The 22,695-nt window shown below is 35.2% G+C and overlaps 1 protein-coding gene across 10 annotated transcripts in view; it reads left to right on the top strand.

Moving 5' to 3' along the window:
• Nucleotides 1-22,695, top strand: part of ADGRV1 (adhesion G protein-coupled receptor V1) — a 606,362-nt gene that overhangs the window by 263,733 nt on the left and 319,934 nt on the right. For all 10 annotated transcript variants that reach the window (XR_010156862.1, XM_063810270.1, XM_063810268.1 and 7 more), the window contains 3 exons: nucleotides 1,066-1,237; nucleotides 6,569-6,811; nucleotides 18,204-18,611. Coding sequence is in view for 9 of the 10 variants with exons in the window: in XM_063810270.1 (XP_063666340.1) it covers nucleotides 1,066-1,237; nucleotides 6,569-6,811; nucleotides 18,204-18,611 (823 nt within the window). In the remaining variant the exon portion in view is untranslated. The remainder of the gene's footprint in view (nucleotides 1-1,065; nucleotides 1,238-6,568; nucleotides 6,812-18,203; nucleotides 18,612-22,695) is intronic.

The raw sequence follows: 22,695 nt of genomic DNA, 5'->3' as shown, positions 1-22,695 counted from the left end.
AGAAATCACCCGTCTTCTGCGTCGCTCACGCTGGGAGCTGTAGACCGGAGCTGTTCCTATTCGGCCATCCTGCCTCCTCCTTCATGCGGCGTTATTTCTGAGGGCTCTGTTCTGTTCCATTGATCTGTATCTCTGTTTTGGTACCAGTACCATGATGCTTTGGTTACTGTAGCCTTGTAGTATAGTTTGAGGTCAGGTAGCGTGATGCCTCCAGCTTTGTTCTTTTGGCTTAGGATTGACTTGGCGATGCGGGCTCTTTTTTGGTTCCATATGAACTTTAAAGTAGTTTTTTCGAATTCTGTGAAGAAAGTCTTTGGTAGCTTGATGGGGTTGGCATTGAATCTATAAATTACCTTGAGCAGTATGGCCATTTTCATGATATTGATTCTTCCTACCCATGAGCATGGAATGTTCTTCCACTTGTTTGTATCCTCTTTTATTTCATTGAGCAGTGGTTTATAGTTCTCCTTGAAGAGGTCATTCACATCCCTTGTAAGTTGGATTCCTAGGTATTTTATTCTCTCTGAAGCAATTGTGAATGGGAGTTCACTCATGATTTGGCTCTCTGTTTGTCTGTTATTGGTGTATAAGGGTGCTTGTGATTTCTGTACATTGATTTTGTATCCTGAGACTTTGCTGAAGTTGCTTATCAGCTTAAGGAGATTCTGGGCTGAGATGATGGGGTTTTCTAAATATACAATCATGTCATCTGCAAACAGGGACAATTTGACTTCCTCTTTTCCTAATTGGATGCCCTTTATTTCCTTCTCGAAAAATATTATTTGTTTTTACATTCCTTATACAGAGTATTAGGATACTTATTCATTGTTGAATGGAGTGTATTCAAAGAAAACCACATAAGCCCTGAGGCTTAATCGTCTTATCTGTAGTGAGGAAAATTGGTCATTTTCAGCATTATCAGTGGTAAAGTAAGTGCTATACTTTGGATGAAGAGGTACCATTTGGTATACTTTGGATGAAGAGGTACCATTATTTGATAATAAACTCTATTAGACATGGGGATGACACCCTCTGTTAAGGCATTGGTGGGTTTCTTGCTCACAGGGCCTTTGAAGATGTCAAGGTCTTTTGGCGAGTCACACTTAACAAAACAGTCGTCGTGCTCCAGAAGGATGGGGTAAACCTGATGGAGGAACTTCAGTCTGTGTCAGGGACCACAACCTGTACAATGGGTCAAACAAAATGCTTTATCAGCATTGAACTCAAACCAGAAAAGGTAAGAAATGAAGAGACACACTAGTGTCAACTTCTAATTATATTTCTTTAGAATTAATCATTTTAAAACCACTATTGAAACTTACACGTTGTTGATAAGGAGATTCTTTGTGTTTTTCTTAGCCATAATGTCTAAATCTCTTTGCCGACAACAGACTTTAGACAGACTTGATTACATTATGGAATTTTGTAAATAAGCTTGTCATTTTTCTATTTTTTTGTTTCTTGCCATTCTAAAATAACAACCATGTAGGTTTAACTTCTTTTATTTGTATTCTTGGTACAATTCTTTCCTTTTCTAGAAATAAATGTCTTATTCACAATTCTTTTTATTAGCCCCTTCCTACTTACATACAAAGAAAAAAATGTTTATCATTGCTTAATAAATGAACACATGCTTAATAAAAGACATGTCGATATGCTAACTCTTCTACACATTAAAATTAATAAAATATTAAGTATATGCTGTTAGAATCACATTTATCTTGCATGCTATCTCTTTTTTATATAACAATAACATTTCTTTCAGTATCACTATAAATTCAAATTCAAATAATTTTTATTACTTACTAAGTGATTTTCTTTTTGGTATTCAAATAGTCATGGCATGGCCACTGGTAGTCTTATTAAGCTGGTCTTTTGTCTTTTCAATATTACTTTTAAAATATCTGGAAGCATAGTTGCTTTATAGCAATAACAAATATTCTAGAGCTGTCTTGATTTTTTCCCTGATGTAAGACAGCCAATTAACTAGTGTCAAAGGACTTGATTTCTTTGATCAGAAAGGATTTTAGAGATCTATATGTATGTACTAGAGCTATATAGGAAAGTTGATGCAGGCAAATGTGTTGCTGTTGTGGCCACCTTTGTGGTGGTAGTGCTGGAAAATATATTTTCCTTAAAGCCTTGAATCCCCACTCTTTTTCGTAGTTTAGCATATCACATCATTGTTTTTTGCTTTTCTTGAGTTGAGTTATCATCAGCTACTAAAACTTTCTGTCACACTGACAATGAGGAACTGAAATTTCAATACTCAAGACATTTGATCATATAGTATGTCCTCACTTCACGTCCTCAATAGGCTCTTGGAAACTGCAACTTTATGTGAAACAATGTGCTGTATAATGAAACCAATTTTACCATGGACTAATTGATATAAACAACAGTTGACTTCCTACTGCACACAGTATGTCCTCTCATTTAAAGTTGCTGTTTCCAAGAACCTGTCATGGTTAAGTGAAGACTTACTGTATTCTACTTGAATTTAAACTCTTCTTCATGCATTTCTTCCAAATATTTTTATGCTTCCATCAACCCTCTCAACCCCATATTTCTTTTTTTTTTGTTTTTTGAGGTGGAGTCTCACTCTGTTGTCCAGGCTGCAGTGCAGTGCTGCGATCTCGGCTCACTGCAACCTCCACCTCCTGAGTTCAAGCGATTCTCATGCCTCAGCCTCCTGAGTAGCTGGGATTATAGGTGCACACCACCATGCCCGGCTAATTTTTGTATTTTTAGTAGAGACGGGGTTTCACCCTGTTGGCCTGGCTAGTCTGGAACTTATAGCCTCAAGCGATCTGCCCACCTTGGCCTCCCAATGTGCTGGGATTACAGGCATGAGTCAGCATGCCCAGCCTCCATATTTCTTAACTATAGCTTTCCCTTAATCAAAATACCACTTTCTCCATGATGCCTCCCATGAAACCTCTAGTTGGAGTCGTTGATTCTCTAAATTTATAAAACATTATCTGTACCTTTCCTATGGAAATTATCAGTTATATGCAGTGTTACAACTTATGCATAGTTTATATAGACTATAAGACTGTTAGCTGTTCAAAAATTAGAATATGGTTTTGCATTCTCCATAAATATGTTTTACATACATGAATTACTAAATATTATATTGTGCATTTTATCTCAAATAGGATTTTTGGTGAATTAGAATACTGATACGATCTCACTAGGCTTTAAACATCTGTCTCGTACAGTAGATGTTAAACTTGTAATTCTAAGAAGAGAGAGGAGAAGAGCCATTAGGAGTGGGCTTGGGCAAGCTGAATAAAGAGAAATAGGAAAGTTAAAGTATAGGTGGGGTTAGGGTAGACTACTTCCTCTGAGCTTGCCCTCCTTGCAGAAGAATATATAATTAAGGGGTAAGAAAATGTTGTATGCAATACATGGGATGCTAACTGTATATATTTGTTTTCCTAACTAGAGAAATGCTACTGAGCCCATTATCAAAAGTTTCAGTTAGGTAAGAGAAAAAAATTAGTCACACCTCTTCTTTCTCTTTCACATATGATATTCAAATCGTAGAGTTTTCTTCTGCATTCTGAGAAGCAGCTAATTTTCAAGACATTTTTTCCCTCATTATCTTTTCACCTGTTAAAAAGCAAGGAACAAGCAAGGTTAATATATATTCTAGTTTCATTAAGAGGAAATTTAAAAAGAGAGAAGATGGAAGATGATTATTTTCTCATGAAAATGAAAAAGTGTTTTTCAAAAAGTACTATGAACTTTTGATATACATTTTAACATTTTACATGTTATTAGTAGAAGGGAATTTATTACTCGTCCAGTTCAAATTATTATTATGTCAGATAAACTGAGACCTAATGATATACACAATACATGTTCTGTGACAATATTCTTCTGTAGTGGGCTTTGAGAAATTATTTGGAGGTCCTAGTAGAGCCACCCAATTATTGCTAGATTTTTGACCTAAGCACCATCTTCTTCATTTTTTGTCAAAGGAAAGACATCAGTTACACTGAACTTATTCTTGGAGTCACTGGAGTCAGTTTAAGAGTTAGGGTTCTGATAATGGAAGTCTTTAGTTCAAATATTAACTCTTCTACCAATTAGCTGGGTGACATTGGACAGGTTGCTTAGCCTTCCTGAGCCTCCCAGGTTTAACGGGGTTAATAACAGGGCTGTGAGGCAGATAAAGAAAATAATGAGAAGTTCTTAGCACAGCTCTCGGCAGAGTTGGCCCTTCATAAGAGATGGTGAGTATTGCGATTATTCAGAATGGATGGAGATGGAGCCCGAGGGAATGCAATGACTTGAGTAATAACTACATCAACACAAGTGGTAGAAGAGTTACAGATATAGCAGACACAACAAATGCATCCACAGAATTACACCACTCATTAATGGCAGTGTCCCTCACCTCAATCCAGTCTATTGGCACTCAAAGTTTTTTGACTCTGTCCTATCTCAGATTATCATCTCTACAGTTTTTCAATACTTTCACTTTTGAATTATGAAGAATTTAAGTAACTCGCCCAATTCAATTACTGGGCCAAGATTAGAACTCATCTCTTGAATTCCAGTCCATTTCCCCTTTTCCTGATTATTTATCTTATGATTCTATATTAGTGAAATGTAAAAGGTAACAACTTAGGAAGCATGCTCTTAACCACAAAATCTGTTTAAATCCAGTGTTTAAATATTTGTTGCAAATATTTTCAAAAATATTTAAGTAAGGTATTGTTTCAGTGTTACTTTGGTTTTTCTATTGCTGGATAGTTCTGGTCCCTGGAAAAATCATCTTACACTAGTTAGGGCAAAAGATCATCCTGGGATGCTTCTGACCTAACCAGGAAAAGAACCTGCTGGGAATTACACATGGAATGGGCTCTTATGAGGTCTCTGTCATTTTTAGGAGTCTAGGGAGGTTCACATATGATCTGCAAGTCTTGATTTCTCATTAGACTTCAGAAATATTGTTTCAATAGAGTGTTTATTTCTAAGACTGGAAGACTCTTTATGTTACTAGTCTAATGATATGTAGGCACCCATCTGTACACTGTTCAATTTCAGATGATTCTTAACTTAGATTATAACATATTATTTTGTTTGTAGGTGGCTATAAGTATGTTCTAATCATCATCACAATGAAAAAGGAATATTTTTCTAGAAAATAAAAGTCTGTTGGAATGTAATATACCAAAATCCTTAGTTAAAAGAAACTACTTTGAATTCAAGCTCGCTTGGCCATACTAGGTCTTGAATATAGTTACTATACTTTGATAGTGCTTTAGTTTATTGTATTTGCCAAATGTAGTTTCTCAAAAGTGGACATAGTACAATTATTTCCATATTTCAATATCAACTGACAGTTAATCAGCAACAGTAAAGAATGATATGTGCCACAGAAAAAACTAAATGTTTTTTCAGAAAACAAAAGGAGATTAAGTTGATTTATGCTATAACTAAGATATAACTTACTTATAAACACTTGGATAATTCTGAAGGGTTGGTTGTATCATTTCATGATGTAATAGTTATCATTAAAATGGTCACAAAACATAATGGTCATTGCTGGTAGGTAAAAATGATACATTATATCAAATTAGACAATGTCACTGCAGTTGTAAAGGCATCAGCTTAGCTCCTTTGAGTTATGACAGATGGGTAACAATATTGCTAAGATTTGTGGATGATTTTGTTAAGAGTGAATCATTAGTAAAAACAGGTGATTGCCAATATGTTATAAAATTGAATTCAGGCTTTAGAAAATAAATTATTTGAGACTGTCGAGAAGGAACCAAGGTGAAACATGAGCAAACTGTAACCAGCAGACTACATTTAGACTATATACTGAATTTTGGAAAATTTTGAAAAATACGTAAAACTTCAGAATTGACTATTATAAATATTTGATTATATTTATTTAAAACACTTTAAAAATAAAAGAAATAAAAATAGAACCTTACAAAATTGAAGATCCATTTTTCCCCCCTCCTCAGTAATATTCTCCAACTCCACTCCCTGCCCTGTCCCCACCCAAACCCTCCACCCAAGGCAACTGCCGTCAGGGTGTGGTAGTTAAAAAAGAAAACTTTACATAAATATGTATCTATTAATAAAATATAGTAAGCTTTGTGTAGTTTTAACTTTACTTTTATGGTATCATGCTATACATATCATTATACAGCTTGATATTTTCACTGACATATTTTGAGATGCATCTGTGTTAAAAAACATTGAATTAGTTTATTCCTTTTAACTACTTTATAGTGTTTTGTGGTATGAATACATTTAATTTGTTTTTTTGCTGATCGTAGTATACATAGGTTGTTTCCTGACATTGATTTTCTAGTAAGAAGCTCGCCCAGAGAAAGTAAATGTATTTTTAAAGAAAGACCAAAAATAAATGTCATGATAATCTAAGAATTTAATTCCGTAATTATACAGAATATATCTCTAGATTTATATATTTATTTCTCTAAAAATGTATATGAATTATACAATATTTAAATATCAGAACTATCTACAGATAGAAATATATTAGTAATAGTTGTTTTTTTTTCCTTTTTCTCATTGTCAGATACCACAGGTTGAAGTGTATTTTTTTGTGGAACTATATGAAGCTACTGCTGGAGCAGCAATAAACAACAGTGCCAGATTCGCACAGATTAAAATCTTAGAAAGTGATGAATCTCAAAGCCTTGTGTATTTTTCTGTGGGTTCTCGGCTGGCAGTGGCTCACAAAAAGGCCACTTTAATCAGTCTGCAGGTGGCCAGAGATTCTGGGACAGGACTAATGATGTCTGTTAACTTTAGTACCCAGGTAAGCATGGAATATATATACATACACGTTATGGTTTTCTTCTTTAACTACAGCAAGAGTAATGACATAGGGAATAATTGATACATTATTTTCTGAGGATAACATCGTAATTCACTTTTTATTCATTACATTAAGCTTTATCCTTGAAACAGCTCAGCTTTTCACTCATCAGTAACAGATCATGTTTTAAAACGACAGACTTTTCTTTTTTCTCTCTTTTGACAAGATTGATTATATAGTGCAAACTATCTTACATAAATCTGTTTTATAAAATCTCTAGGGAGTTAAAATTTCTTCAGAATGTAACTGTTGAAGGCCAGAAGCAGAAAGTGAGGATCTTGTTATGTTTTGTTTCCAAAACAGTTGAAAATTTTCTTTTTCAGAACCTCCAACACTAGCTGATCTTTACACTTCTTCAAATCCATGTGTTCACAAAGCCTCACTGCCACTTTTTTCACATCCATCCTCTTAGGTGACATCAGATAAAAGACAGGGAGGCTATCTGGGGACTCAGAAGATCAATGCTGCATAACACTAAGTCACCAGACCGTGGGCTTGGCCCCAACAATACCATATACCTTTCAGCCTTATTTTTTTGCTTTTGTTTTAGCAGTGAAACTCTAATATAGTAAAGCAAAAATCTGTCCCTACTCTGCTTGAAGCATGATTGTTAGGATCATAGCTGACCCACCTTAGTCCTCTCTTTGTTCCCCTTACTTTATATAACTTCAGGAAACCCACTATTTGAAAACTGCCATTCTGGACAGCTCTTCTATTTCCAATGTTTCAAGATTCCAAACCAGATGAATCCTTGGGCCTTAAGATTTCAGTTTCATTAAAAGTTCCCTTTAGTACCTGCTTGGTTGTGTCACCATTGGGTGGCTCAAACAGGACATTCTGTGCATAAAACAGAACATATGTGTGGCCAGTATGTTGTAGCAGTTACATGAGTCAAGATGAGAGAATAGGCCTCAAGCTGTGGATATTAAGCTGTTCTGAAAGTTTGCCAGGCAGTAAAACTTATCTTTATGACAGAGTCCACAGTGCAGCAAACAAAAAGAAAACTCCCTATTATATGAGACCCTAGAAATAAAGTCTGTTCTAAATAGCACAAAGTGAAGTATGTTGATTTACAGTAGGAAGACTTGAGTATTTTTTATTGGAGTATTTAAGATAGAAGATAAATTATAGAAGTCTGTTTCATTCTTCCTCTTCTCCCATAAAATGTATATCGTTATAACTTACTACTTTGGAGAATGGAAGAAGGGGGACTGGAAATGAAAAACCAGATGATAAAAGAGATTTGAGGCACATCTTAAGCGAGTTTATGTGCTCAGTCAGATGAGAGGGGAATTGAAGTTGCCAAAAGAAGAATCTGAAGGCCAGCAACTCTATCATATTTATTTATATGTTTTCTAGATTCTTCATAAGTGATTCTTTGCAAAATGCATGCTGTCACTAGTGTATAACTCATAAAGGGCACTTATTTATGGAACAATATATTTTTAGGAATTTCCAGTTTTCCCTATTGAAATGGTTAATTTTATATGTCAACTTGACTGGACCACAGAGTACCCATATATCTGGTCAAACATTATTCTAAGTGTTTCTGTGAGGGTTATTTTTTGGAATGAGATTGGCGTGTAAATCAGTAGACTGAGTAAAGCAGATTGCCTTCATAATGTGGGTGAGCCTCATACAATCAGTCAAAGTCCTGAATAGACCAAAAAGCCTGGCCCTCCTTTAAGTAAGAGAGAATTTTTCCTGTCTGATAGGCTTTGACTTGGAATAGTGGCTTTTTCCGGTCTCTGGACTCAAAATGGAACATTGGCTATTCCTGGGTCTTAAGCCTGCTGGCTTTTGCACTGGAACTACACCATTGGTTCTCCTAGTTCTCAGGCCATAAGGCTTGAACTGGAACTAAACCATTGACCTCCTTTGGTCTTCAGCCTGTGAAATCATCCTGCAGATGATCTTGAGACTTCTCAGCCTCCATAACTGCATGAGCTAATTTCTTACCTTATAGTAAATCTCTCTCTCTCTCTCTCTATATATATATAGACACACACACACATATACGTATATATACATATATATATACACACACACACACAAACATAAGTACACACACACACACACCCTATTCTGACCCTTACCAATAAACATCCTACCCTGCGATTATAGGCTTAGTAGAGAATGTTTGTGGCAGTGCATTAATACCAGTATTTTTATTTTTTAATTTTTGTAGGTACATAGTAGATGTATATATTAATGGGATACATGAGATATTTTGATACAGGCATACAATGCATAATAATCACATCAGGATAAATGGGGTATCCACCACCTCAAGCATTTATCCTTCCTTTTTGTTACAGACAATTCAATTATACTTTTTTAGTTATTTTTAAATGTACAATAAATTATTGTTGACTATAGTCGTGCTGTTGTGCTATCAAATACTAGATTGTATTCATTCTATTTTTTGTACTCATTAACCATTCTAACTTCCCTCAACCCCCTCTGCCCCACCGCCACCACCTTCTCAACCTTTGGTAACCATCATTCTACTCCCTATCTTCATGAGTTCAATTGTTTCAATTTGTAGTTCCCACAAATAAGTGAGAACATTTAATGTTTGTGTTTCTCTGCGTGGCCTATTTCACTTAACATAATAACCTCCAGTTCCATCCATGTTGTTGCAAATTACAGGATCTCATTCTTTTTAATGGCTTAATAGTACTGCATTGTGTATATGTAGCACATTTTCAATATCCATTCACCTGTTGATGGACACTTTGGTTGGTTCCAAATCTTGACTGTGGTGAATAGTGTTGCAACAAACATGAGAGTGCAGGTATCTCTTTGATATACTTTCTTTTCTTTTGGGTATATCCCTAGGATTTCCTTTCTTTTGGGTATATACCTGGGAGTGGAATTACTGGATTATATGGTAGCTCTATTTTTAGTTTTCTGAGGAATCTCCAAACTTCTCCATAGTGGTTGTACTAATTTACATTCCTACCAACAGTGTATGAGGGTTCCATTTTCTCCACCTTCTCACTAGCATTCATTATTGCCTTTCTTTTGCATAAAAGCCATTTAATTGAGGTGAGATTATATTTCATTGTAGTTTTGATTTGCATTTCTTTCATGATTAGTGATGTTGAGCACCTTTTCTTATCCCTATTTACCATTTGTATGTCTTCTTTAGAGAAATGTCTATTCAGATCTTTTGCCCATTTTTAAATCGGATTATTACATTTTTACTCATAGAGTTCTTTGAGCTCCTTATATATTCTAGTTATTAATCTCTTGTCCGATGGGTAGTTTGCAGATATTTTCTCCCATTCTGTGGGCTGTCTCTTCACTTTGTTGATTGTTTCTTTGGTTGTGCAGAAACTTTTAAATTTGATATGATTCCATTTGTCCATTTTTACTTTGGTTGTGGGGTATTACTCAAAAAAATCTGCCAGTCCAATGTCCTAGAGAGTTTCCTCCAACGTTTTCTTGTAGTAGTTTCTTAGTTTGAGATCTTAAATTTAAGTCTTTAATCCATTTTTGTTTTGATTTGACTTTGTGTGTATGGTGAGAGATAGGGATCTAGTTTCATTCCTCTGCATATGGATACCCAGATTTCCTGGAACCATTTATTGAAGAGACTGCCCTTTTTCCAATGTACGTTCTTGTCACCTTTGTGGAAAATGAGTTCACTGTAGAAGTACGGATTTGTTTCTGGGTTCTATTCCATTCTGTTCCATTGGTCTATATGTCTGTTTTTATGCCAGTACCATGCTGTTTTGGTTACTGTCACTCTCTAGTATAATTTGAAATCAGGTAATGTGATTCCTCCAGTTTTTTTCTTTTTGCTCAGGATAGCTTTGGCTATTCTGAGTCTTTTGTAGTTCCATTTAAGATTATTTTTCCTATTTCTGTGAAGAATGTCATTGGCATTTTGATAAGGATTGTGTTGAATCTGTAGATTGCTTTGGGTAGTATGAACATGTTAACAATACTGATTCTTCCAATCCATGAACATTAAATATCTGCATTTTTGTGCCTTCTTCAATTTCTTGCATCAATGTTTTTCATAGATTTGTTTTGGTTTTTTGAGATAGGGTCTTGATCTTTTGCCCAGGCTGGAGTGCTGTGGTGTGATCATGGCTTACTACAGCCTTGACCTCCTAGGCTCAAGCAATGCTCCCACCTCAGCCTCTCAAGTAGCCGTGACTACAAGTGCACACCACTACACCTGGCTAATTTTTGTAGTTTTTGTAGAAATGGGATTTTACCATGATACTCAGGCTGGTCTCAAACTCCTGGGCTCAAGCAATCCACCAACTTCAGCTACCCAAAGTGCTGGGATTACAGGCATGAGCCACCATGCCTCGCCAGTTTTACAGTTTTCATTGCAGAGATCTTTCACTTGTTTGGCTAAGTTAATTCTCAGGTATTTTATTTTACTTGTGGCTATTGCAAATGGGATTTTTTAAATTTTCCATATGGTTCACTGTCGGCATATAGAAATGCTACTGATTTTTGTATGTTGATTTTAAATACTGCAACTTTACTAAATTTGTTTATCAATTGTAATTTTTTGTTGTTGAAGTCTAGTTTTTTCCAAATACAAGATCATATCATCTGCAAACAAGGATAATTTGACTTCTTCCTTTCCAATTTGGATGGACTTTATATCATTCTCTTGTCTGATTGTCATTAAAATAATTGCCATTTAAAATAATTGTCATTATTTTAAAATGATGTCATCTTATTACAGATTGCATAAACATACAAGTGAACTAACAAACAAACAAAGAGGAAACGAATAAAAATTTGACACCTAAACTTTGTACCCCACTTTTTAACTTTTTGTTGTTTCTATTTATATCTTATTATATACTGTCTATGTCTAGAAAAGTTGTTGTAGTTATTATTTTTTATCCGTTCAGTGTTTAGTCTTTCTACACAAGAAATGAGTAGGTTACGCACCAAAATTACAGTGTTATAGTATTCTGTAATTTTCTGTGTCCTTGCTATTAACCATGAGTTTTGTACATTCAGATGATTTCTTATTGCTTATTAATATCTTTTTCTTTGAGGTTGAAGAACTTCCGTTAGCATTTCTTGTAGGATAGGACTGGTGTTGATAAAATCTCTCAGCTTTGTTTGTCTGGGAAAGTCTTTCTCCTTCATGTTTGAAGGATATTTTCGCTTGATATACTATTCTGGGATAAAAGTTTCTTCAGCACTTACTAAACATGTCATGCTACACTCTCCTGGCCTGTAAGGTTTCCACTGAAAAGTTTGCTACCAGGTGTATGGGAGCTCCACTCTATGTTATTTGTTCCACTTTACTTGCTGCTTTTAGGATTCTTTTTTTTTTTTTAATCCTTGACCTTTGGGAGTTTGATTATTAAATGCCTTGAGGTAGCCTTCTTTGGGTTAAATCTGCTTGGTATTCTGTAACCTTCTTGTACTTGAATACTGATATCTTTCTCTACGTTTGGGAAGTTCTCATTATTAACCCTTTGAATAAACTTTCTCCTTCTGTCTCTCTCTTTACATCCCCTTTAAGGCCAATACCTCTTGGAGTTGGCCTTTGGATGATATTTATAGATCTTGTATGCATGTTTCATTTTTATTCTTTTTTCTTTTGTTTCCTCTGCCTATTTTCTTTCTTTCTCTTTCTTTCTTTCTTTTTTCTTTCTCTTTCTTTTTCTTTCTTTCTTTCTCTTTCTTTCTTTCTTTCTTTCTTCTTCCTTCCTTCCCTCCTTCCTTCCTTCCTTCCTTCCTTCCTTTCCTTCTTTCTTTCTTATTCTTCCAATCCATGAACATGAAATATCTGCATTTTGTGTCTTCTTCAATTGTTTTGCGATGTCATGTTTTCCTGGATGGTCTTGATGCTTGCGGATATTTGTCAATATCTGGACATTGAAGACTTAGGTATTTATTGTAGTCTTCACAATCTGGGCTTATTTTTACCCATCCTTCTTGGGAAGTTTTTCCAGATATTTGAAGAGGCTTGGGTGCTGTGATCTAAATTTTTGGTTATTGCAGCCATATCTGCATTAGGGGGCATCCCAAGCCCAGTAATGCTGTTGCTCTTGCAGACTCCTAGAAGTACTGCATTGGTGGTCTTGGATAAGATCTGGGAAAATTCCCTGGATTATCAGGCAGAGACTCTTGTTTTCTTCCCTTACTTTCTCCTAAACAAAAGGATCGTCTGTGTCTGTGCTGAACTTCCTGGAGCTGCCAGAGGGTTGATTCAAGGACTCTTGTGGTTACTGCCACTGGGATTGTGCTAAATCAGACCTGAAGCTAGCACAGCACTGGGGGTCTCACCCAAGGCCCATGGTGACCACTGCATAACATATATCATAGTCTAACTCATAAAAATAAAGGCAAGAAAAATATTGAAAGAACTGAGAAGGAAAAGTACCTTATCTTTAGGGCAAAAGCAATCGGAATGACAGGAGATTTCTCATGGAAAACCATGGGTCCCAGGTGGAAATGGCATGCTATTTTTCAAGTGCCAAAAGAAAAGACCCTCCAGCCCTAAATTCTATATCCAGTGAACATATCTTTCACAAGTGAAGGGGAAATTAAGATATTCCCAGATGAAGGAAAAACTAAGAATTTGTTGCACACAGACCTACCCTGAAAGAATGGCTAAAGAAAGATCTTTAAACAGAAAGGGAATGATAAAAAGGAAAGAACTTTGGAACATCAGGAAGGAAGAAAGAACACAATAAACAAAAGTAGATTTCACCAGAAAGGATGTACAGATGAAGAATAAGCATATAAAATGATGTTCAACACCATTAGCTGTTAGCAAAATGAAACCACAGTGGGATATCACTAGATGCCTACCAGAATGGCTAAAATAAAATCCATGACAATACCAAATGCTGGTGAGAATTCACAGAGACTGGATCACTTATTCATTGCTGATGGGATGCAAAATGGTAAGCCATTCTGGAAAACAGTTTAGAAGTTTCTTCAAGAATTAAACATGAACTACCTTATGACTCAGGAGTTGCAGTCCTGGGCATTTATTCCTGATAAATGAAAACTTATGTTCACACAAAAACTTGCACATGAACATTTATAGTAGCTTATTAATAATAGCCCCAAAGTAGAAACAATTCAGGTGTCCTTCAATGGGTGAATAGTTAAACTGTGGTATATCCATGTATGGAACACTCCTCACTAATAATAAGAAACATACTATTGATACACATAACAACCTAATCTCCATATAATCATACTAAGTAAAAAAAAAAGCTGATACCAAAAGATTATGTACTGTATGATTCCATTTCTATAATATTATTGAAATTACAAAATTATAGGAATGGAAAAGAAATTGGTGGTTGCCAGAGATTAAGGAGGGAATGGGCTGGGGTGACACGAGTGTAGCTGTAGAAGTTAACATGCAGAATTCTTGTGGGGATGAAAATGTTCTGTCTCTTGACTGTATCAATGACAAAATCCTGGTTGTAATATTATATTACAGTCATGCAAAATGTTACTAATGAAGGAGTTTGGGTAAAGGGTGTAGGAAATCTCCTTTATTATTTCTTATAACTGCATGTAAATCTGCAATTATGTCAGAATAAAAGTTTAAACAATTGGAAATGACAGTTTCACCTCTCTGGTATTATTTTATTTTCCTGTTGCTTAATTGCCCTTCTGTTGTTCTCTAAGTGCTAGGCATATTACTAGAAGACAGAGACATACAATTCTCTTTTCCAGTAGCTGGCATGAATGAGAAAATAATTATGGATCAAGTTGTTATTCTGTTATGATATTGATTTTCATTTTACTTTAAATAGATTAATGCAATTAAAACAGTCATTGTAACATAGATACCCTTTGGTAGACCAGCATTCCCATGTACGTAAGTACTGTAGCCTTAGCATCTGTGGCTTATATCTAAGTTTGTGATATAAAGTTAAGAAGGAATTTCTGGTCCTTCCTATTTGAGACAATAAAGACATCTATTATTCTAGTTATCTTTCAGTTAAATAGACCTATAGCTAAAAACAAATTTGAAACTGATTCCAAATACTTTCTTTTATATATGTGTGCTAGCTGAAAGCACACAAGTTCAAGAAAGACCATGTGTTTTCCTTATTTTCACATTGCCTATTCCATTCAAAGACTATTTCTATATTGATTTTCTTTTTTTTTTTCTTTTTTTTTTTTTTGAGATGGAGTCTTGCCCTGTCGCCCTGGCTGGAGTGCAATGGTGCGATCTTGGCTCACTGCAACCTCTGCCTCCTGGGTTCAAGCTATTCTCCCGGCTCAGTCTCTCGAGTAACTGGGATTACAGGCACCCACCATCATGACCGGCTAGTTTTTGTATTTTTATAGAGGCAACATTTCACCATGTTGGCCAGGCTGGTCTTGAGCTCCTGACCTCAAGTGATCCACCTGCCTTGGCCTCCCCATTGTCACTTTTAAATTGCATAGTGCTTCTTTGTGTTTATTATATGTATTTTATAAACACAAGAACATTTTGATTGTTTCATTTCCTTTAAATATTTGAACTATGAAATAAATCCTGCGAAAAAACAGCGGGCCAAATGTATACATACAGTTTTTAGTAATCAAATCACTACCACCTTGTTTCAGAAATTTAACTTTATCTGAATTTTAGTATAAACCTTTCCATTATGAACCCCTCTGATGCCATCTTGCTTTTTCCTTGACTATCCCCACCTTGCAGATAATTTATATCTTGAATTTTATGTTAAATTATTCATATTCTTTTTAAGTAGTTCTATTCTTATATATTATTTGGGTTTACCTGTTTTGGAAATTGTGCAAATGAAATTAATCCAATTGTATTGTTCTATGGTCCCTGTTTTGTTCAATCATATGTCTGTGAACTATCCATGCTGATGTGTGTACTTGAAATCCTTTCATTTTAACTGTTATATAGTATTTCAGGGAATATTTTAATGTATCCATTCTAAAGCCGTTAGATTTTTGAGTTATTTCCTTCAGTAAGGCTTTTTATTTTATCGTTACACTGCAGATGCTCTTAAAAAGCATTCGTTGATTTTTTTTTTTTTTTCATTTTTTGACACAATCAATCACTTCCTCCTTCCTGAAGAATGCTCTTCTTTGGGCTTTTGTAATAACACACCTTCCTGCTCTTAATCCTTACCTCACTTGGAGCTCCTTCCTGTTGGCTATGTTGGTCTTCCTAGCCAGTAAATGTTGGGATCCACCAAGAATCAATCTCCAGGCTAGACTATATAGAACTGTTTATTAAATATCATCTGTACACTGAGGACTTCCACATTTTTATCACTAACCTCATCACCTCTCCTGATCCAGACCCATGTATCTGATTGCTCTTACTTGATGTCATCACTTGAATGTCTAAGAGGCATCTCAGACTTACTATGTATAACAGATAACTCTTGATTTGTCCCTTAACAATATTTTCCCCAGTTTTCCACCATTCATTATCCATTTACCCATTCATCTAGGCAAGCAGCTAGGAGTTACCTTCACTTCTCCTCTTCCTTTCACCCAATATCAAATTCATCGAAAGTTCTATTGACTCTAAGCTGAGCATAGTGGTGCAAGCCTGTAGTCCCAGATACCTAGGAGAATCTCTTAAGCCCAGGAGTTGGATACCAGCCTTGTTGATATAGCGAGACCCTCATCTCGAAAAAAAACCCAAAATGAAACAAACGAAAAAGTCCTATTGACTCTACATTCAAATATATTTCTAGTCTGAGTACTTCTACTCATGTGTATTTCTAGTCTGAGTATTTCTATTCATGTGACCCTATTTATTCTACCACTGTTTCTTGCATGAAAAACCTCCATGCTCATTCCCTACTATATCCTAATATACACAATAGCCAGAACACTCATGAATAATGTTAAATAAAATGTGTCATTCTCTTGCTTGAATCCTCTAGGGTCTTCCTGCCACATTTTGAATAATGAACCTACATGCCTACATGATCTGACTCCTATCTACCTCTCTGTTTTTTGTTTTTGTTTTTTGTTTTGTTTTTTGTTTTGAGATGGAGTCTCACTCTATTGCCCAGGCTGGAGTGCAGTGGCATAATCTCAGCTCACTGCAACGTCGCCTCCCGGATTCAAGTGATTCTCCTGCCGCAGTCTCCCCAGTAGCTGGAATTACAGGTGCTTGCCACCATGCCCGGCTAATTTTTTGTATTTTTAGTAGAGATGGGGTTTCAAAGTGTTAGCCAGGATGGTCTTGATCTCCTGATCTTGTGATCCACCCACCTCAGCCTCCCAAAGTGCTGGGTTTACAGTGTGAGTCACCACACCCAGCCTCCACCTCTCTTATAGCAGCATCCAGCACTCTCCTTCTAGTCACATGGGCCTTAGGTTCTTCCTTGAACAGACTAAGATGGTTCCCATCTCCAGTGCCTTTGTAATTATTCTTTCTGCCTAGAATATTTCCCCAGATCCTTATGTAGCCTATTCATTTATTTCCTTGCAGTCTCTGTTCAAATATCACAAGAGCTTCTATGTCCAGTTTTATATAAAATGCTACCCTTACCATCACCGTGCATTCCCTTACCTACTTTTATTTTTCTTCATAGAACTTGTCTTCAGGTAAAAATCTATCATTAATTCCACAACCCTTGTACAACCTGTATCCTCTGCTAGAATAGTAGGTTCTATGAGTGCAGGTATTCTGCTGTTCAAATCTATATCCATTGTATGTCACTTGGCTTGTACTAGGAGTTTAATAGTTCTTGGCTCAGTAGTAAATAAATGCACATTCCTTTGATTCTTCCTTGACTAAAGTGTTCATGCTTCACGTTCCAAAACACTTTTTCCAAGAAAACTTTTCAATAACCATAATTTGAAGAAGAGCAGAGGTATATATGTCCAGGACCCTACTCCTTAGGATATTTCCATATTTGAGTGTAAACATGAAACCAATTTCTTCTACTTCCGCTTTCCTCCCCTCTGCCTTCTCTCTACTCTCCCCAGCCTGCCCCCCAAAATTTCTTTGTGACAGTGAAAATATAAATATTCCTCCTTTTCCTGCATACTTATATTTTACCACATGTGTTATTTGAAGCACGATTTTCAATCACAATTGGAGAAATGGAGGCAAGAGTGACATTTCTGGTCTAATTTGCTTCCTTGGTCCATTTGAAGGCATCTCTTTCCTAATCTCATCACTGTATGTTATGTATTTATCTCTCTAATTTATCTTAGAAGATTATGAAAAGTATAAAACCCCATCTTTAGGTAGTACTGTCATCATCATTGCCCTTCAGTTTGTTTAAGAGAAATTGAATTTGTTTAAGAAACAAGAATTTGTTTAGGACAAGATCAGAGGTGTCATAGATTCACTTAAATGGTGTTGTTTAATTTCTAGGAGTTGAGGAGTGCTGAAACAATTGGTCGTACCATCATATCTCCAGCTATTTCTGGAAAGGATTTTGTGATAACTGAAGGCACATTGGTCTTTGAACCTGGCCAGAGAAGCACTGTATTGGATGTCATCCTAACGCCAGAGACAGGATCTTTAAATTCATTTCCTAAACGCTTCCAGATTGTCCTTTTTGACCCAAAAGGTGGTGCCAGAATTGATAAAGTGTATGGGACTGCCAACATCACTCTTGTCTCAGATGCAGATTCGCAGGCCATTTGGGGGCTTGCAGATCAGCTACATCAGCCTGTGAATGATGATATTCTCAACAGAGTGCTCCATACCATCAGCATGAAAGTGGCCACAGAAAACACAGATGAACAACTCAGTGCCATGATGCATTTAATAGAAAAGGTAAGTTTTTGTGAATATTAGTAATTTGTTTAGTGAAATTTTGTAAATTTAAAAACCCAAGTAAAACCAAAATCACATTGTCTTTTAACATTGGTTATTATGAAATTATGGTAAATTTAGATTTCTGAACATAGGAATAGAATGCATCATATCTGACACTGTCCTCTTCCTTGGATATGACTGATGCCTCTTTGGAAATCTCAGTCTTAGGCTTGGAGAATGACCTAGTGCAGTAGTAAAGACAGCCTAGTGCATGAAAAAAAAGGCTCCAGAGGTTGGAAGCTATAGGCAGTTGGCGACTCTCCAGAAACTGGCCAATTAACTTTGTAGTTTGAGCCTCAGTTTTTTTAGTCCATTAAGAAAAAGACTTGAACTAGATTATCTACATAGTCCTTCCAGTTTAAATGCCATGGAATAGAAATTATCACCCTCTGCTTGTTCTGTAGTCCTCACGGGCACTGAAAACTTTCACAGAAAAGAAAAATTAAGAAATGACTAGATAATTTCAGACATTCCATTTGGTACATACTTGTACAAAACAGATTTTATTTTAAACCTATTTACTTACAACTCTGCAAATGATGGAATTAAATGGAGATGTGAGAGCCTAAGAATATAAATTTTGAAAGATATCTATAAAGTTATTACTTAAAAGCCTCCTTTGGAGGTTTACTTTGGGCTTTCTTATCAAGATATTTCCTATCAATATATTTATATACAAGAACTGAATGTTTTGAGTACATACCCATGAATGTATAATTACTACATCTCTTACATAATGACCTTTAAATACTTTAGATGTTAACAATGGGGTTTTAGATAGTCGTGCATACTTTCCATCCAGTGGTATCTCTTAAAATACAATGCTTGAAAGATAGAAAAGAAAATTATAAAGTACAGAGGTAAAAAGAGCAGGCCATGGCAAACATCTTATAAAGCAAAGGGAAACGATTGCTATTTCATGCAGAGAAAATTCTGCAGTAAAAACTCACTCCACAAAATATTATTACTTGAATTTTCTAATGGCCCAGTGGCATAGGACAATGCCAAGTTGTTTTTGGCCAGGGAAAGAGAAAGAATGTCCAGTAATTACATTTTAGGGAAGGAAACAGGACCTCACTTCATATGATTTAGGGAAAATATATGGAAATTCTGCTACTTTTTGTTCTCAATAAGTTATGTATGTTAACCAAGTTATTATTGGTTAAGAATCAACACTTATTTCAGTAGAGTTGTCAGATAGTACATCTTGACTGTTACTAGTACTATCGTGAATAATACAATGGAATTATAAAAATAGCTCCTATGGGAAAATGTAATTAACTTTTTTTGAGTAACCATTAGCAAACAGTACAATTTTCTCATATATGAAGATACTTAAATAAATAACCTGGGAATACTTGGAGGGATAAAATATATTTTAAATGTTATAAAAATATTGTAATATTGTAAAATATTGCCTGTAATCCCAGCACTTTGGGAGGCGGAGGCAGGCAGATCACTTGAGGTCAGGAGTTCAAGACCACTGTGGCCAACATGTGAAACCCTGTCTCTACTAAAAATACAAAAATTAGCCGGGCATGGTGGCACATGCCTGTAGTCCCAGCTATTTGGGAGGCTGAGGCAGGAGAATCGCTTGAACCCAGGAGGTGGAGGTTGCAGTGAGCCGAGATGGTGCCACTGCTCTCCAGCCTGGGCAACAGAGCAAGACTCCATCTCAAAAAAAAAAAAATTGTAAAATCAAGTAGAAAACATCATTTGAATTCTTAAAAGAAAATGACTAGTATTTTATTTCAGCCGAAGCCTTCTTTGCTCTGGTTATTTTCAAATCAAGTTATTGTCACTACTTTTTTAAAAATAGTATGATATAATGTACTCTCAAATTCCTTTTTTATATGTACATCAATACTGAAATCTGCTGATTTAACTGACTTATTTAATAATTATAGAAATATATATTACATATGTACATACAGAAAATATATAAAGAAAACAAAAATTCTACTAACATAGACTTCAATAAATGGAAATTCATACCTTGTTCTGCAATAAGAAGATTCAATATATGGACACAACAGTTTTCTGTAAATTAACCTATAAATGAATCGTAATTCCTATCAATATATCATTAGGTTGTTTTGGGGTTATTTTTACATTGATAAAATGATACTAAAGTTTACCTGGAAATGTAAACATGTGAAAATGGGCAGAACTTTCCTGAAAAAGAAGAAAAAAGGAGAGGGACCTTACCCTAGCAGATATGAAAACATATTTGAAATATGGTGTTACTGTGATTAAAGGGGCACCGGTGCAGACATAAACATTCACATCAATGGAATAGAACAAAAAGTTCAAAAACTGAAGCATAGATGAAAATTTTATATGTGATAAAGTGCTATTTAAAAATCAATGGGTCGAAAATATTATTCAGCAAATAGTGTTGAGATGGCTGATGTAACCATTTGAAAGCAAAATAGAGCTGAACCTTATCCTAAATTCTACCCCCAATAAATTCTAGACAGATCAAATATTTCAGTGAAAAACTGAAACCATGAAAGTAGCAGAAGACGTGGATCAGTCATTTCATTTTTTTAGTTTAGAATGGGGAAGATCTTTCCAAAGCCTCAGACAAAACCCAGAAGCCACAAAGGAAATGACTGATAACTTGACCACATACAATTTAAATAAAATTTCTCTTAGCATACACCAAAGCAAAGTGAAAACACAACTAATGAGTGTGGGGAACATTTTTGCAAATACACGTGTGATGAGAATGTTTATTTCAGCATTACTTCTTATAACGATAAACACTGGGAAAAACGATAGCCATTATGAGGGGCCTGACTAAATGAATGCATGAAATGTATTTAAAAATGCAAGAAATACATATTTTATATTTTAAGCATAGCAATAATAATGAGAATAATAAAACAAGAACTGAAAATTTGGATTATCACATAAAGATAAGGTGGCAAAATTTACCAAATAAAAAGAAGGAATGCTCAGTTAAGTTTGAATTTCAGATAAACCACAAATACATTTTTTAGTATAAGCATATTGCAGATACTTATTTGGGACATATTTATACCAAAAAGTTATTGTTGCCTGTCTAAAATTCAAATAAGGTCATTTGTACTTTACCTGGCAAACCATTTATATATGCCATATGAAATTATATACACTCTAAAATAACCTCATATTAAAAAGGACAGAATAGAACTTCCAAGTACTGGAAGGTACTTCATTCTATAAGATATTATATTTTAAGTGAAATTGTTTTACATTTTTAAATTTTATTTTCCCCCACATTCTAAGTTCTTTGAAACAAAATCTATTATATACAATGTATTTCTTTTAAAAGATCTCAATAAATCTTAAGTAATATTATTACACATGCTAGAAGTGCCACAAGTATTATACTAAAAAAGAGCATCAGCTTTAAATGCCTCACTATAAAGACTTTCTGTATGAAATCCAGCTGTGGGTTCAGGCAAATTTTTGCTATGACAGAATATTCTATCCCCTGATTTTCCCAGGCATAGTGAAATAAAAAATATTTTAAAAGCTCTTAGTCGTCTTAATAGCAAGAGCAGTCTAAAACCCCCCTGAATCTGATATGCTAACTTTCAATTTCGTCAGGTTTTGATTTTGTGGTTATCAAAGCTTGGCAAAGCCCATCAGGAGGTGTTGACTCTAATTTTTTGTTCTGAAACACTTGAAAGAGCACAGGAATAATTAGTTCTGTAAAAGTTTGATAGACTATCCCCTACCTCCAAAGGCCTCCGTCTTTGTCTTCTATCCTGACAACTTCTTAAGTTTTTTCCATGGTTGATTCAGGTCTTCTACTTGTTCGTAAGGCAATTTTAATAATGTTGGGAGTTCTTTTGTTGTTTGTGTAAACTGGCCTTGTGGAGCCAGCCTGTTTCTTTTCATCATATACTTTTTAATAACAGATACCTTATATTTCAAGAATTAGTTTTTACACTTGATTTATTTTGTAATCATACTAACAAGGATTTTGAGTTAACTCTGTATTTTACTGGCTGGTTTTGTATTTCATGCTCGAGGTAATTTTGACTGACTT

Source organism: Pan troglodytes, chromosome 4, assembly GCF_028858775.2.
Source record: "Pan troglodytes isolate AG18354 chromosome 4, NHGRI_mPanTro3-v2.0_pri, whole genome shotgun sequence".
NCBI lineage: Eukaryota > Metazoa > Chordata > Mammalia > Primates > Hominidae > Pan > Pan troglodytes.
Note: the sequence above shows the minus strand (reverse complement) of the source record. Positions and strands in the feature narration are given on the sequence as shown.